Source organism: Oncorhynchus tshawytscha, linkage group LG14, assembly GCF_018296145.1.
Source record: "Oncorhynchus tshawytscha isolate Ot180627B linkage group LG14, Otsh_v2.0, whole genome shotgun sequence".
NCBI classification, from domain to species: Eukaryota; Metazoa; Chordata; class Actinopteri; order Salmoniformes; family Salmonidae; genus Oncorhynchus; species Oncorhynchus tshawytscha.
In genome coordinates, this window is record NC_056442.1 from 43,127,714 (window position 1) to 43,142,166 (window position 14,453).

Consider the following 14,453-nt stretch of genomic DNA (forward strand, 5'->3'; position numbering starts at 1 on the left):
CACGGGTTCCAATCCGACGCACCGACTACCAGAGTGGGCACGGGTTCCAATCCGACGCACCGACTACCAGAGTGGGCACGGGTTCCAATCCAACGCACCGACTACCAGAGTGGGCACGGGTTCCAATCCAACGCACCGACTACCAGAGTGGGCACGGGTTCCAATCCAACGCACCGACTACCAGAGTGGGCACGGGTTCCAATCCAACGCACCGACTACCAGAGTGGGCACGGGTTCCAATCCAACGCACCGACTACCAGAGTGGGCACGAGTTCCAATCCAACGCACCGACTACCAGAGTGGGCACGGGTTCCAATCCAACTCACTGACCCGGTGATCCTATCTGTTCAATAAAACAATATGAAAGCAGTAAAAAAGCAGTATTGTAGAGGTGGGGTGATGAGTTTACCGGTGTGTATGTATATTTAGGTGGTGTATAACAGGTAGAGGTGGGGTGATGAGTTTACCTGTGTGTAGAGATATGGTGTACAACAGTATAGGTGGGACGATGAGTTTACCTGTACCTGTTTGCGCTCCCTTTTGGGCTGGATCTGTTGCTGTGGAGGTAGTTGCTGCTGCTGGGGGGGAGGGTTCATGATACCCGGAGCAGCCGGCAAGGAGGGCGTGTACTGCTGTTGGGCCGGGTAGTATGCCCCTGCTGTGGAAAAAGAGAGAAGTCCCAAACATTTAAATTAGCATACAATTATACTGAATATAAAAATGCAACATGCAACAATTTCAAAGATATCGCTGAGATACGGTTCCTATAAGGAAATCAGTCAGTTCAAATAATTTCATTCGGCCCTAAAATATTGGGAGCCAGGCCCAGCCAATCAGAGTGACCTTTTCCACACAATAGGGCTTTATTACAGAGACATATTGGCATTTACGCATGTCCCCGTCACCAGTAAAATAATTTTTCACTTACATGCTGTGCTGTTTTGTTAATTTGTTCAGTCGTTTCATTCTCAACCAGGATTTCATCATACATGTCAAGTAGTGAAGTTTCAGCTCTGTCTGTGGCCTCTTCTTCGGTGCGCACTGTCCTTCTCCCATCCGATCCAGCAGTCTCTCACATTTCACGTAAACCATGTTTCTTGTCTGCATCGAAGTAGCTGTCCTTGTACCAAGCATCGAGTATGGTGGCGACACAGTAAAGAGGCTCAGAGAGAATGCCACCGAATCGCTTGTTCACAGCCTCTAGTAGAGTACTTTTGCAAGTTAACCCCACGGTCTGTGCTGGCAGTTTTTTGAACAGGCGTTTCAATGCCATGACAGAGGGTATCACGTCTGCTGCAGATGCAGTTGATGAGCTTATTTCTCGAGTCAGTTGTTTGAATGGAGCTAGGAGTGTGTTCATGTTTCCAAGTTTCAAACATGTTCTCAAATGCCATTGCAATGGCAGCGGTATGAGAACCAGCAGTCTTGAGTATGCAATATGGTTTTCCTCAGTACGAAATCCTTGTCGACCCACTGTGCTGTCAGACAGCATGCTTATGGGGCTGATATCGCTGGTCCAAATGTCAGTTGTGAAGCTAATAGCAGTGACGCCCATGGATGTGCGTTTCAACAATACTGTGTAAGTCCGGAAGGGCTAGATCTGAAAAATAGCGCCTACTTGGTAGTGTGTACCGGGGCTCAAGGTGCTCGACCAGATGGTGAAAGCCATCACCAACAACAGAACGGTTGATTGTCAGGTCGCAGTTGTAAATGAGAACTTGTTCAACTAGCCTACCTGGTTAAATAAAATTTTAAAAAATTGTCAAGGGCAATAAATTCCAGTATCTTGGCGTTAATGGATTTCGCCTTCAAGTTGTCTTGCTGAAATGTTCTTACTTTCAAATGACTGTTCGACTTGAACTTGTTTAGTTATTTGAAGTGTGCGCTTCGTTTTTTCTGCTATTATTCTAAGTAGTCGCTGAACGTCTGGGGGTGATGCACTTTCAAATGAGCAATTAGGTTTGTGGTATTGAAGGATTTCACTTTCTCCCCTCAGGAAATAATAGCAGCACAATTGTTGCATATGGCCTTTTTATCTTCCTTTGCAACTTCAAAATAGATCCACACAGCAGACATTGTGGGCTAGGTTAGGAATGCTGTATTGCACGTGTAGCGATGTATTTTTCGCGGCGTCATCAAGTCATCTACCTACATTATATAGGTATGCACGTCAGCTTCGACATCGGATTTGCACATCAGCGCTAAACTAGACGTCGGGCCGATGCCGGCATTTTAAGCTAATATCGTCCGGTTCTGATTAGCTTACTGATATATCGTGCATCCCTAGTTCTCGCTTCTCAAATTACGGTCAGATGTATATGTCAGAACGTGGATCGCCATTTCTTCTCCTTTTCTACTCTTGTTCTCCTTGCTAGATATTACACACATGTATGGCTTGGCAGTAAATTTCATCGCCATTGAGCCATCTCTCATATTAGCAGTAAACAGCAACAAGTGATGTGAGCGAAGGCGAGCGATATTAAAAGGGAGCGTTGCTACAGCCTCGCTCCATCCAATTGTAGCAGTAGGATTCAGTTACAACATGCCCATTTCTTGAAATTAATTTGCCAATTAAGTTATTTCAAATTTCATCCTGGCAGTGGAGTAGTTTAGAGTGGTGTCCTGACAGCTGAATTTTTTTTAAGAATCTCCCGAACACGGAAAATGACTAGCGCATCAAAAAACAAAATCATAGACTTTGTCATTACTGGCCTACACACACGCACGCACCACACACACACAACTCCCCATAATGTGGAATTATGCTTTAAATTCTTTTCTTTTGAGAAATTAATAAAATATGAAAAGCTGAAAAGTCTTTAGTCAATAGGTATTCAACCCCTTTTGGCAAGCCTAAATAAACATTTGCTTAACAAGTCACATAATAAGTTGCATGGACTATGGGTCGAATATTTTACCGGTATTTTACAAAATGTTGCATCCTGAGAATAAATCCCCTTTCACCCGGGTAGAAACTCAAACCTGATGTTATCTGAGCCTGATGAGCAATATATTAAAATACATTTCATGAGCCCTACATTAAAGACATTTAATGAGACAAAGCCCAAATGATTGTGCAGTTATCCAATACATGACATAGGCACATAAACGTAGCTCGCTATATGCTCTCTTGGGTAAATAAATGAAACTAACCAGTAGGCTAATCTTTGAATGTGTAAACTGTATTACTGTACTATATGGACTGGAAAGACGCATCATTAAACCATGATTAAGCAAAACAGAACATGTGATTATGGTGCTACACATACAGCCTACAAAGATACTAGTATAGGCTAGAGAATTTGATTTTAAAATATAATAGGGCCTATGACACACATATACATATACACACACACACACACACCTTTCATAATATTTACACCACCTCTTTCTATTGTTGCTCTTGGTGTTAGGGGGCAGTATTTTCATTTTTGGGGAAAAAACGTTCCCGTTTTAAATGGGATATTTTGTCAGGAAAAGATGCTAGAATATGCATATAAATTGACAGCTTTGGATAGAAAACACTAATGTTTCCAAAACTGTAAAGATATTGTCTGTGAGTATAACAGAACTGATGTTGCAGGCGAAAGCCTGAGAAAAATCCAATCCGGAAGTGCCCCAGGTTTTGAAAGCGCTGCGTTCCAATGACTCCCTATATGGCTGTGAATGTACCATCAACGAGCTTACGCTTTCTACGTATTCCCCAAGGTGTCTACAGCATTGTGACGTAGTCTTACGCATTTCTGTTGAAGAATAGCCATATGGGGGCATATTGCGTAAGTGGTCACATGGTGGCTCAGAGAGAGATTCTCGCGTAAAGTGCAGAGGTAGCCATTACTCCAATCGGTCCTAGAGAAAAAGGAATTGTCCCGACGGATATATTATAGAATAGATATTAGAAAAACACCTTTAGGATGGATTCTAAACATCATTTGCCATGTTTCTGTCGATATTATGGAGCCAATTTGGAATATTTTTTTGTGGTGATCGCAATTTCCGGGCGATTTCTCAGCCAAACGTGAAGAACAAACGGAGCTATTTCGCCTACAAAAAGAATCTTTTGGGAAAAAATGAACTTTGGCTGTCTACCTGGGAGTCTCGTGAGTGAAAACATCCGAAGTTCAGAGGTAAACGATTTCACTTGATTTCTTTTCTGATTTCCGTGACAAGTTTGCCTGCTGCTAGCAAGGCATAATGCTATGCTAGGCTATGATAAACTTACAGAAATGCTTGTCTAGCGTTGGCTGTAAAGCATATTTTGAAAATCTGAGATGACAGGGTGATTAACAAAAGGCTAAGCTGTGTTCCAATATATTTCACTTGTGATTTTAATGAATAGGAATATTTTCTAGGAAGATGTATGTCCGTTGCGTTATGCTAATTAGTGTCAGATGATGACAACGGTCCCGTTCACGGGCTGGGCGTCACTACAGGTTAATTCCTTCCAACAGTTAAATGAAATAAGTTGTCCTCATCTTAATCATTCTATTGTCATCATTGAATAATATAGCACTAGAATTAGATGCATAAGGCTTTCACTTCTCTTCACGAAGATTGAATGGTTATGGTCTGAATAAATAAATGCTATAGCCGACCACCATCATGCGTTTGATCTTCTCTCCAACCATGAGTTCTATTGGCGGCAGTATTTAACATTCAGGGAAATTATCTTGCATCCCTCCTGGAATACTCTTTCCATAACAAATGCAAAAACAATTATATCCAGCAAGCTATTATGGTCTAGCTTTTCCTGCAAAGGACTCCAAGAGCTAAGGAGAGGCCAGAGGAGCTTGTGTATTGCACAAAAGACAGAGGCTATAAGTATAATTTGCTAAAAATCTACACAATACCTCATAATAACAAAATATAGGGTTTAGAAATGTATTTTTTTTAAAAACAGAAATAACATTTACATAAGTATTCCGACACTTTACTCAGCACTTTCTTGAAATCACCTTTGGCAGTGATTGCAGCCTCAATTCTTGTTGGGTACAACGCTTCAAATTTGGCAAACGTGTTTGGAGCGTTTCTCCCATTCTTCTCTGCAGATCCTCTCAAGCTCTGTCAGGTTAGATGAGGATAGTCGCTGCACAGCCATTTTCAGGTTCCTCCAGGAATGTTCAATCGGATTCAAGTACGGGCCGCCGGCTTGGCCACTCTAGGACATTGAGACTTGTCCCGAAGCAACAACTGCATTGTCTGGGCTTTGCGCTTGAGGTCGTTGTCCTGTTGGAAGGTGAACCTCCACCCCAGTCTGAGGTCCTGAGCACTATGGAGCAGGTGATCACCAATGATCTCTGTACTTTGCTCCGTTCGTCTTTCCCTCGATCCTTACTAGACTCCCAGACCCTGCAGCTGAAAAACATCCCCACAGCATGCTGCTGCCACCACCACGCTTCACCAAAGGGATGGTGCCAGATTTCCTTATTTCCTTTCCTCCTTCCGCCATGCAGGCCAAAGAATTCAATGTAAGTTTCATCAGACCAGAGAATCTTGTCTCTCATGGTCTGAGAGTCCTTAAGGTGCCTTTTGGCAAACTCCAAGCAGGCTGTCATGTGCCTTTTACAAAGGAGTGGTTTCTATCTGGCCACGCTACCATACAGGCCTGATTGGTGGACGCTGCAGAGATGGAGGAACCTTCCAGAAGGACAACCATCTCCACAGAGGAACTCTGGAGCTCTGTCAGTGACCATCAGGTTCTTGGTCACCTCCCTGACCAAGGCCCGTCTAACCCGATTGCTCAGTATTGCCTGGCGATCAGCTCTAGAAAGAGTATTGGTGGTTCCAAACGTCTTCCATTTAATAATGATGGAGGCCACTGTGTTCTTGAGGACCTTCAATGCTTTAGAAGTTATTTGGCACCCTTCCCCAGATCTGTGCCTTAACACAATGCTGTCTCGGAGCGCTACGGACAATTCCTTCAAACTCATGACTTGGTTGTTAATCTGACATGCACTGTCAACTGTAGGACCTTATATAGAGAGGTGTGCGCCTTTCCAAATCATGTCCAATCAAATGAATTTACCACAGGTGGACTGCAATCATGTTGTAGAAACATCAAGGATGATCAAAGGAAACAGGCTGCACCTGAGCGCAATTGAGTCTCACAATTCTGAGGTAATGTTGTAGATTGAGGAAAAAATCTAATTTAATCAATTTGAGAGAATAAGGCTGTGTAACAAAATGTGGAATACTTTGACTGCAGTGTGTGTGTGTAAAAAAAAAAACTAGTTTTTCAGCCACTCCACACATTTTTTATTAACAAACTATAGTTTTGGCAAGTTGGTTAGGACACCTACAGTTGTGGCCAAAGGTTTTGAGAATGACACATTATTTTTCAGTCTGCTGCCTCAGTTTGTATGATGGCAATTTGCATATACTCCAGAATGTTATGAAGAGTGATCAGATTAATTGCAATGTCCCTCTTTGCCATGCAAATGAACTCGAATCCCTCAAAAAACATTAGCTAGCACTGCATTTCAGCACTGTCACAAAAGGACCAGCTGACATCATGTCAGTGATTCTCTCATTAACACAGGTGTGAGTGTTGACGAGGACAAGGCTGGAGATCCCTCTGTCATGCTGATTGAGTTTGAATAACAGACTGGAAGCTTCAAAAGGAGGGTGGTGCTTGGAATAATTATTCTTCCTGTCAACCATGGTTACCTGGAAGGAAACGCGTGTCGTCATCATCGCTTTGCACAAAATGGGCTTCACAGGCAAGGATATTGTTGCCAGTAAGATTGCACCTAAATGAACCATTTATCAGATCATCAGGAACTTCAAGGAGAGCGGTTCAATTGTTGTGAAGAAGGCTTCAGGGCGCCCAAGAAAGTCCAGCAAGCGCCAGGACTGTCTCCTAAAGTTGATTCAGCTGCGGGATCGGGGCATCACCAGTACAGAGCTTGCTCAGGAATGGCAGCAGGCAGGTGAGTGCATCTGCACGCACAGTGAGGCGAAGACTTTGAGGATGGCCTGGTGTCAAGGGCAGCAAAGACACTTCTCTCCAGGAAAAACATCAGGGACAGACTGATATTATGCAAAAGGTACAGGGATTGGGCTACTGAGGACTGGGGTAAAGTCATTTTCTCTGATGAATCCCCTTTCCGATTGTTTGGGGCATCCTGAAAAAAGCTTGACTGGAGAAGACAAGGTGAGCGCTACCATCAGTCCTGTGTCATGCCAACAGTAAAGCAGCCTGAGACAATTCATGTGTGGGGTTGCTTCTCAGCCAAGGGAGTGGGCTCACTCACAATTTTGCCTAAGAACACAGCCATGAATAAAGAATGGTACCAACACATCCTCCGAGAGCAACTTCTCCCAACCATCCAGGAACAGTTTGGTGACGAACAATGCCTTTTCCAGCATGATGGAGCACCTTGCCATAAGGCAAAAGTGATAACTAAGTGGCTCGGGGAACAAAACATCTATATTTTGGGTCCATGGCCAGGAAACTCCCCAGACCTTAATCCCATTGAGAACTTGTGGTCAATCCTCAAGAGGTGGGTGGACAAACAAAACCCCCACAAATTCTGACAAACTCCAAGCATTGATTATGCAAGAATGGGCTGCCATCAATGTGGCAAAGAAGTTTTTCAAATTTATTTTACCTTTATTTAACTAGGCAAGTCAGTTAAGAACAAATTCTTATTTTCAATGACGGTCTAGGAACAGTGGGTTAACTGCCTGTTCAGGGGCAGAACGACAGGTGTACCTTATCAGCTCGGGGGTTTGAACTTGCAACCTTCCGATTACTAGTCCAACGCGCTAACCACTAGGCTACCCTGCCACCCCTAGTTACTTGACAGCATGCCAGGGCGGATTGCAGAGGTCTTGAAAAAGAAGGGTCAGCGCTGCAAATATTGACTCTTTGCATCAACTTCATGTAATTGTCAAAGAGAGCCTTTGACACTTATGAAATGCTTGTAATTATACTTCAGTATTTCATCTGACAAAAATATCTAAAGAAACTGAAGCAGTAAACTTTGTGAAAATAAATATTTGTCATTCATAATGTTTGGCCACTACTGTACGTTTTGCATGATAAGTCATTTTTCCAACAATTGTTTACAGACAGATCATTTCACTGTATCACAATTCCAGTGGGTCAGACGTTTACATAAAATAAGTTGGCTGTGTCTTTAAACAGCTTGGAAAATTCCAGAAAACAATGTCATGGCTTTAGAAGCTTCTGATAGGCTAATTGACATCATTTGAGTCAATTGGAGGTGTACCTGTGGATGTATTTCAAGTCCTACATTCAAACTCAGTGCCTCTTTGCTCGACATCATGGGAAAATCAAAAGAAATTAGCCAAGACCTCAGAAACAAAATTGCAGACTTACAAAAGTCTGGGATCATCCTTGGGATCAATTTCCAAACACATGAAGGTACCACGTTCATCTGTACAAACAATAGTACGCAAGTATAAACACCATGGGACCACGCAGCCATCATACCGCTCAGGAAGGAGACGCGTTCCGTCTCCTAGAGATGAACTTACTTTGATGCGAAAAGTGCAAATCAACCCCAGAACAACCGCAAAGGACCTTGTGAAGATGCTGGAGGAAACAGGTACAAAAGTATCTATATCCACAGTAAAATGAGTCCTATATCAACACAACCTGGAAGGCCACTCAGCAAGGCAGGAGCCACTGCTCCAAAACCGCCATAAAAAAGTCAGACTACGATTTGCAACTGTACATGGGGACAAAGATCGTACTTTTTGGAGAAATGTCCTCTGGTCTGATGAAACAAAAATAGAACTGTTTGGCCATATAGACCATCATTATGTTTGGAGGAAAAAGGGGGAAGCTTGCAAGCCGAAGAACAACATCCCAACCGTGAAGCACGGGATGGCAGAATCATGTTGTGGGGGTGCTTTGCTGAAGGAGGGTCTGGTGCAATTCACAAAATAGATGGCATCATGAGGGAGGAAAATTACGTGGATATATTGAAGTAACATCTCAAAACATCAGTCAGGAAGTTAAAACTTTTTCGCAAATGGATCTTCCAAATGGACAATGACCCCGAGCATATTTCCAAAGTTGTGGCAAAGGACGACAAAGTCAAGGTATTGGGGTGGCCATCACAAAGCCCTGACTTCAATCCTATAGAACATTTGTGGGCAGAACCGAATTACCATGTGTGAGCAAGGAGGCCTACAAACCTGACTCAGTTACACCAGCTCTGTCAGGAGGAATGGGCCAAAATTCACCCAACTTATTGTGGGAAGCTTGTGGAAGGCTACCCAAAACGTTTGACCCAAGCTAAACAATTTAAAGGCAATGCGACCAAATACTAGTTGAGTGTATGTAAACTTCTGACCCATTGGGAATGTGATGAAAGAAATAAAAGCTGAAATAAATCACTCTATTATTCTGACATTTCACATTCTTAAAATAAAGTGGTGATCCTAACTAGAGGTCGACCGATTATGATTTAACGCCGATACCGATTATTGGAGGACCCCAAAAAAAAAGCAGATTCCAATTACTTGCCCAATTTTTTAAAACATTTGTAATAATGACAATTAAAATAAGTGTTCATTCAGTATTGTAACTTCATATAATACATCAATAAAATCAATTTAGCCTCAAATAATGAAACATGTTCAATTTGGTTTAAATAATGCAAAAACAAAGTGTTGGAGAAGAAAGTAAAAGTGCAATATGTGTCATGTAAGAAAGCTAACGTTTAAGTTCCTTGCTCAGAACATGAGAACACATGAAAGCTGGTGGTTCCTTTTAACATGAGTCTTGTCGTTATTAACATGAGGTTGTCGTTATTATAGGAATTATAGGACTATTTCTCTCTATACCATTTGTATTTCATTAACCTTTGACTATCGGATGTTCTTATAGGCACTTTAGTATTGCCAGTGTAACAGTATAGCTTCCGTCCCGCTCCTACCTGGTCTCGAACCAGGAACACAACGACAACAGCCACCCTCGAAACAGCCGTTACCCATGCAGAGCAAGGGGAATAACCACTCCAAGTCTCAGAGCGAGTGACGTTTGAAACGCTATTAGCGCACACCCCACTAACTAGCTAGCCATTTCACATCGGTTACACGAGCCTGAATTTCGGGAGTTGATAGGCTTGAAGTCATAAACAGCGCAATGCTTGACGCACAACGAAGAGCTGCTGGCAAAACACATGAAAGTGCCGTTTGAATGAATGCTTACGAGCCTGCTGCTGCATACCACCGCTCAGTCAGACTGCTCTATCAAATTACAGACTTAGTTATAACATAATAACACACAGAAATATGAGCCGTAGGTCATTAATAAGGTCAAATCCGGAAACTATCATCTCGAAAACAAGACGTTTATTCTTTCAGTGAAATACGGAAACGTTGCATATTTTATCTAAGGGGTGGCATCCATTAGTCTAAATATTCCTGTTACATTGCACAACTTTCAATGTTGTCATAATTATGTAAAAGTCTGGCAACTTAGGCGGCCCAAACTGTTGCATATACACGGACTCCGTGCAATGAACGCAAGAGAAGTGACACAATTTCACCTGGTTAATATTGCCTGTTAACCTGGATTTCTTTTAGCTAAATATACAGGTTTAAAAATATATACTTCTGTGTATTGATTTTAAGAAAGGCATTGATGTTCATGGTTAGGTACACATTGGAGCAACGATACACACCGCATCAATTATATGCAACGCAGGACACGCTAGATAAACTAGTAATATCAACCATGTGTAGTTAACATGTGATTATGATTGATTTTTTTTTATAAGATAAGTTTAATGCTAGCTAGCAACTTACCCTGGCTTACTGCATTCGCGTAACAGGCTGTCTCCTCGTGGAGGGCAATGAGAGGCAGGTGGTTAAAGCGTTGCACTAGTTGCAAGATTGAATCCGCCGAGCTGACAAGGTGAAAATCTCTCATTCTGCCCCTGAACAAGGCAGTTCCTAGGCCATCATTGAAAATAAGGATGTATTCTTAACTGACTTGCCTAGTTAAATAAAGATTAAATAAAAAAGGTGTATAAATATATATATATATATTTTTTAAAGTCGGCCAAATCGGTGTCCAAAAATACCAATTTCCGATTGTTATGAAAACGTGAAATTGGCCTTTCCGATTAAATCGGTCGACCTCTAATCCTAACTGACATAAGACAGGGAATTTTTACTGGAAGTAAATGTCAGAAGTTTAAATGTATTTGGTTAAGGTGTATGTAAGATTCCAACTCCACCTGTATACACACACACACACACACACACACACGCTTCAATATGGCCACCATCGTTACTGTACCCAAGAAGGCAAAGGTAACTTAACTAAATTACTATCACACCATAGCACTCAGTTCTGTCATTATGAAGTGCTTTGAGAGGCTAGTCAAGGATCATATCACCTCCACCTTACCAGCCACCCTAGACCCACTTTAATTTGCTTACTGCACCAATAGGTCCACAGGTGATTAAATCGCCATCACACTGCCCTATCCCATATGGAAAATAGGAATACCTATGCAAGAATGCTGTTCATTGACTAGAGCTCAGCATAAAAATAAAAAAAAGTAAAACTAAGAACTGATTTTGCCCTGGGTTCACTCCAGACTTGACTGCGCTTGACCAGCACAAAAACATGCTGTGGCGTACTGCATTAGCATCGAATAGCCCCCGTGATATGCAACTTTTCAGGGAAGTTAGGAACCCATATACACAGGCAGTTTGAAAAAGCAAGCCTTTGCATTCCTAACATAAACTTACATCCTGTAGAAGCAACTCCAAAAAGTTCTGGGACACTAGAGTCCAAGGAGAATAAGAGCACCCCCTCCCAGCTGCCCACGGCACTGAGGCTAGGAAAGACTCTGAAAGAGCTGCAAAATCTGGACCCCTACAAATCAGCTGGGCTAGACAATCTGGACCCTCTGTTCCTAAAATTATCCTTCGCAATTGTTGCAAACCCTATTACTAGCCTGTTCAACCTCTTTCGTATTGTCCGAGATCCCCCCCAAAATTTGGAAAGCTGCCGCGGTCATCCCCCTCTTCAAAGGGGGAGACACTCTAGACCCAAACTGCTACAGACCTATATCTATCCTACCCTGCCTTTCTAAAGTCTTCAATAGCCAAGTTAAACAGATCACCGACCATTTCGAATCCCACCATACCTTCTCCGCTATGCAATCTGGTTTCCGAGTGGGTCATGGGTGCACCTCAACCACGCTCAAGGTCCTAAACAATATCATAACCGCCAATGATAAATGACAATACTGTGCAGCCGTCATCAACGACCTGGCTAAGGCGTTCGATTGTCAATCACCGCATTCTTATCGGCAGACTCAACAGCCTTGGATTCTCAAATGACTGCCTCGCCTGGTTCACCAACTACTTCTCTGAGAGTTCAGTGTGTCAAATCGGAGGGCCTGTTGTCCGGACCTCTGGCAGTCTCTGTGGGTGGTGCCACAGGGTTCAATTCTCGGGCCGACTCTTTTCACGGTATACATCATTGATGTCGCTCTTGCTGCGGGTGATTCTCTAATCCACTTCTACACAGACGACAACATTCTGTATACATCTGGCCCTTCTTTGGACACTGTGTTAATGAACCTCCAGACGAGTTTCAATGCCATACAACTCTCCTTCCGTGGCCTTCAACTGCTCTTAAATGCAAGTAAAACTAAATGCATGCTCTTCAACATATCGCTGCCCGCACCTGCCCGCCCGTCTAGCATCACTACGCTGGACAGTTCTGACTTAGGTATTTGTAGTTGTTCATTCCTAGGTGTCTGGTTAGACTGTAAACTCTCCTTCCAAACTCATATTAAGCATCTCCAATCCAAAATGAAATCTAGAATCGGCTTCCTATTTCACAACAAAGCCTCCTTCACTCATGCTGCCAAACACACCCTCGTAAAACTGACCATCCTACTGATCCTTGACTTCGGCAATGTCATTTACAAAATAGCCGTCAACACTCTACTCCGCAAATTGGATGTAGTCTATCACAGTGCCATCCGTTTTGTCGCCAAAGCCCCATACACTTACCCACCATTGCGTCCTGTATGCTCTTGTTGGCTGGTCCTCGCTTCATATTCGTCACCAAACCCACCGGCTCCAGGTCATCTACAAGTCTTTGCTAGGTAAAGCCCAGTCTTATCTCAGCTCACTGGTCACCATAGCGGCACTCACGCGTAGCACGTGCTCCAGCAGGTATATTTCACTGGTCACCCCCAAAGCCAATTCTTCCTTTAGCAGCCTTTCCTTCCAGTTCTCTGCTGCCAATGACTGGAACGCATTGCAATGTCTTTTTATTAATCACTGAAGCCGTATATCTCCCTCACTAACCTAAGCATCAGCTGTCAGAGTAGCTTACCGACCATTGCACCAGTTCACACCCCATCTGTAAATAGCCCACCCAACTACCTCATCCCCATTTTGTTATTCATTTTTTTGCTCCTTTGCACCCCATTATCTCTACTTGCACATTCATCTTCTGCACATTTATCACTCGTGTTTAATTGCTACTTTGTAATTATTTCACCACTATGGCCTACTTATTGCCTTACCTGCCTAATCTTACTATATTTGCACACACTGTATATAGATTTTTCTATTGTATGTTTGTTTCTCCCATGTGTAACACTGTTGTTTTTGTCGCACTGCTTTGCTTCATCTTGGCCAGGTCACAGTTGTAAATGAGAACTTGTTCTCAACAGGTCTACCTGGTTGAATAAAAGGTGAAAGAAAAAAAAGAAAATCAGCATTTGTGGGTTCGATTACAGGCTCAAAATGGCCAGAAACAATGACCTTTCTTGATAAACTCATCAGTCTTTTCTTGGTCTGAGAAATGAAGGCTATTCCATGAGAGAAATTGCCAAGAAACTGAAGATCTCGTACAACGCTGTGTACTACTCCCTTCACAGAACAGCGCAAACTGGCTCGAACCAGAATAGAAAAGAAAGAGTATAAAAGATTAAGCTGGGCAAACGAACAGACTAGGCAGAGTTCCTCTGTCCAGTGAAGGCCAGCATCCCGGAGTCGCCTTTTCACTGTTACTAACCTAATGGACAGAGTGGAAAGGAGGATGCCAGTACAGAATATAAATATTCCCAAACATGCATCCTGTTTGCAACAAGGCACTAAAGTAATATTGCAAGAAATGTGGCAAAGATATTCACTTTTTGTTCTGAACAGTGTTATGTTTGGGGCAAATCCAATATAACACATTAGCGAGTACCACTCTATATTTTCAAGCATTGTGGTGGCTGCATCATGTTAAGGGTATTCTTGTAATTGTTAAGGACTGGAGTTTTTCGGGATAAAAAAACTGAATGGACCTAAGCATAGCAAAATCCTAGAGGAACACCTTGTTCAGTCTGCTTTCCACCAGACACTTGGAGATAAATTCACCTTTCAGCAGGACAACCTGAAACATAAGGCCAAATCTACACTGGAGTTGCTTACCAAGAAGGCAGTGGCCA

General features: G+C 42.7%; 1 protein-coding gene across 10 annotated transcripts in view; it reads right to left on the reverse strand.

Annotated features, from left to right (window-relative positions):
- Window positions 1–14,453, reverse strand: part of LOC112267243 (eukaryotic translation initiation factor 4 gamma 1) — a 65,644-nt gene that overhangs the window by 24,861 nt on the left and 26,330 nt on the right. For 6 of the 10 annotated variants that reach the window (XM_042297568.1, XM_042297564.1, XM_042297566.1 and 3 more), the window contains one exon: window positions 519–658. In XM_042297568.1, coding sequence (XP_042153502.1) covers window positions 519–658 — 140 coding nt within the window. The remainder of the gene's footprint in view (window positions 1–518; window positions 659–14,453) is intronic. The other 4 variants (XM_042297565.1, XM_042297562.1, XM_042297567.1 and 1 more) reach the window with 2 other exon arrangements.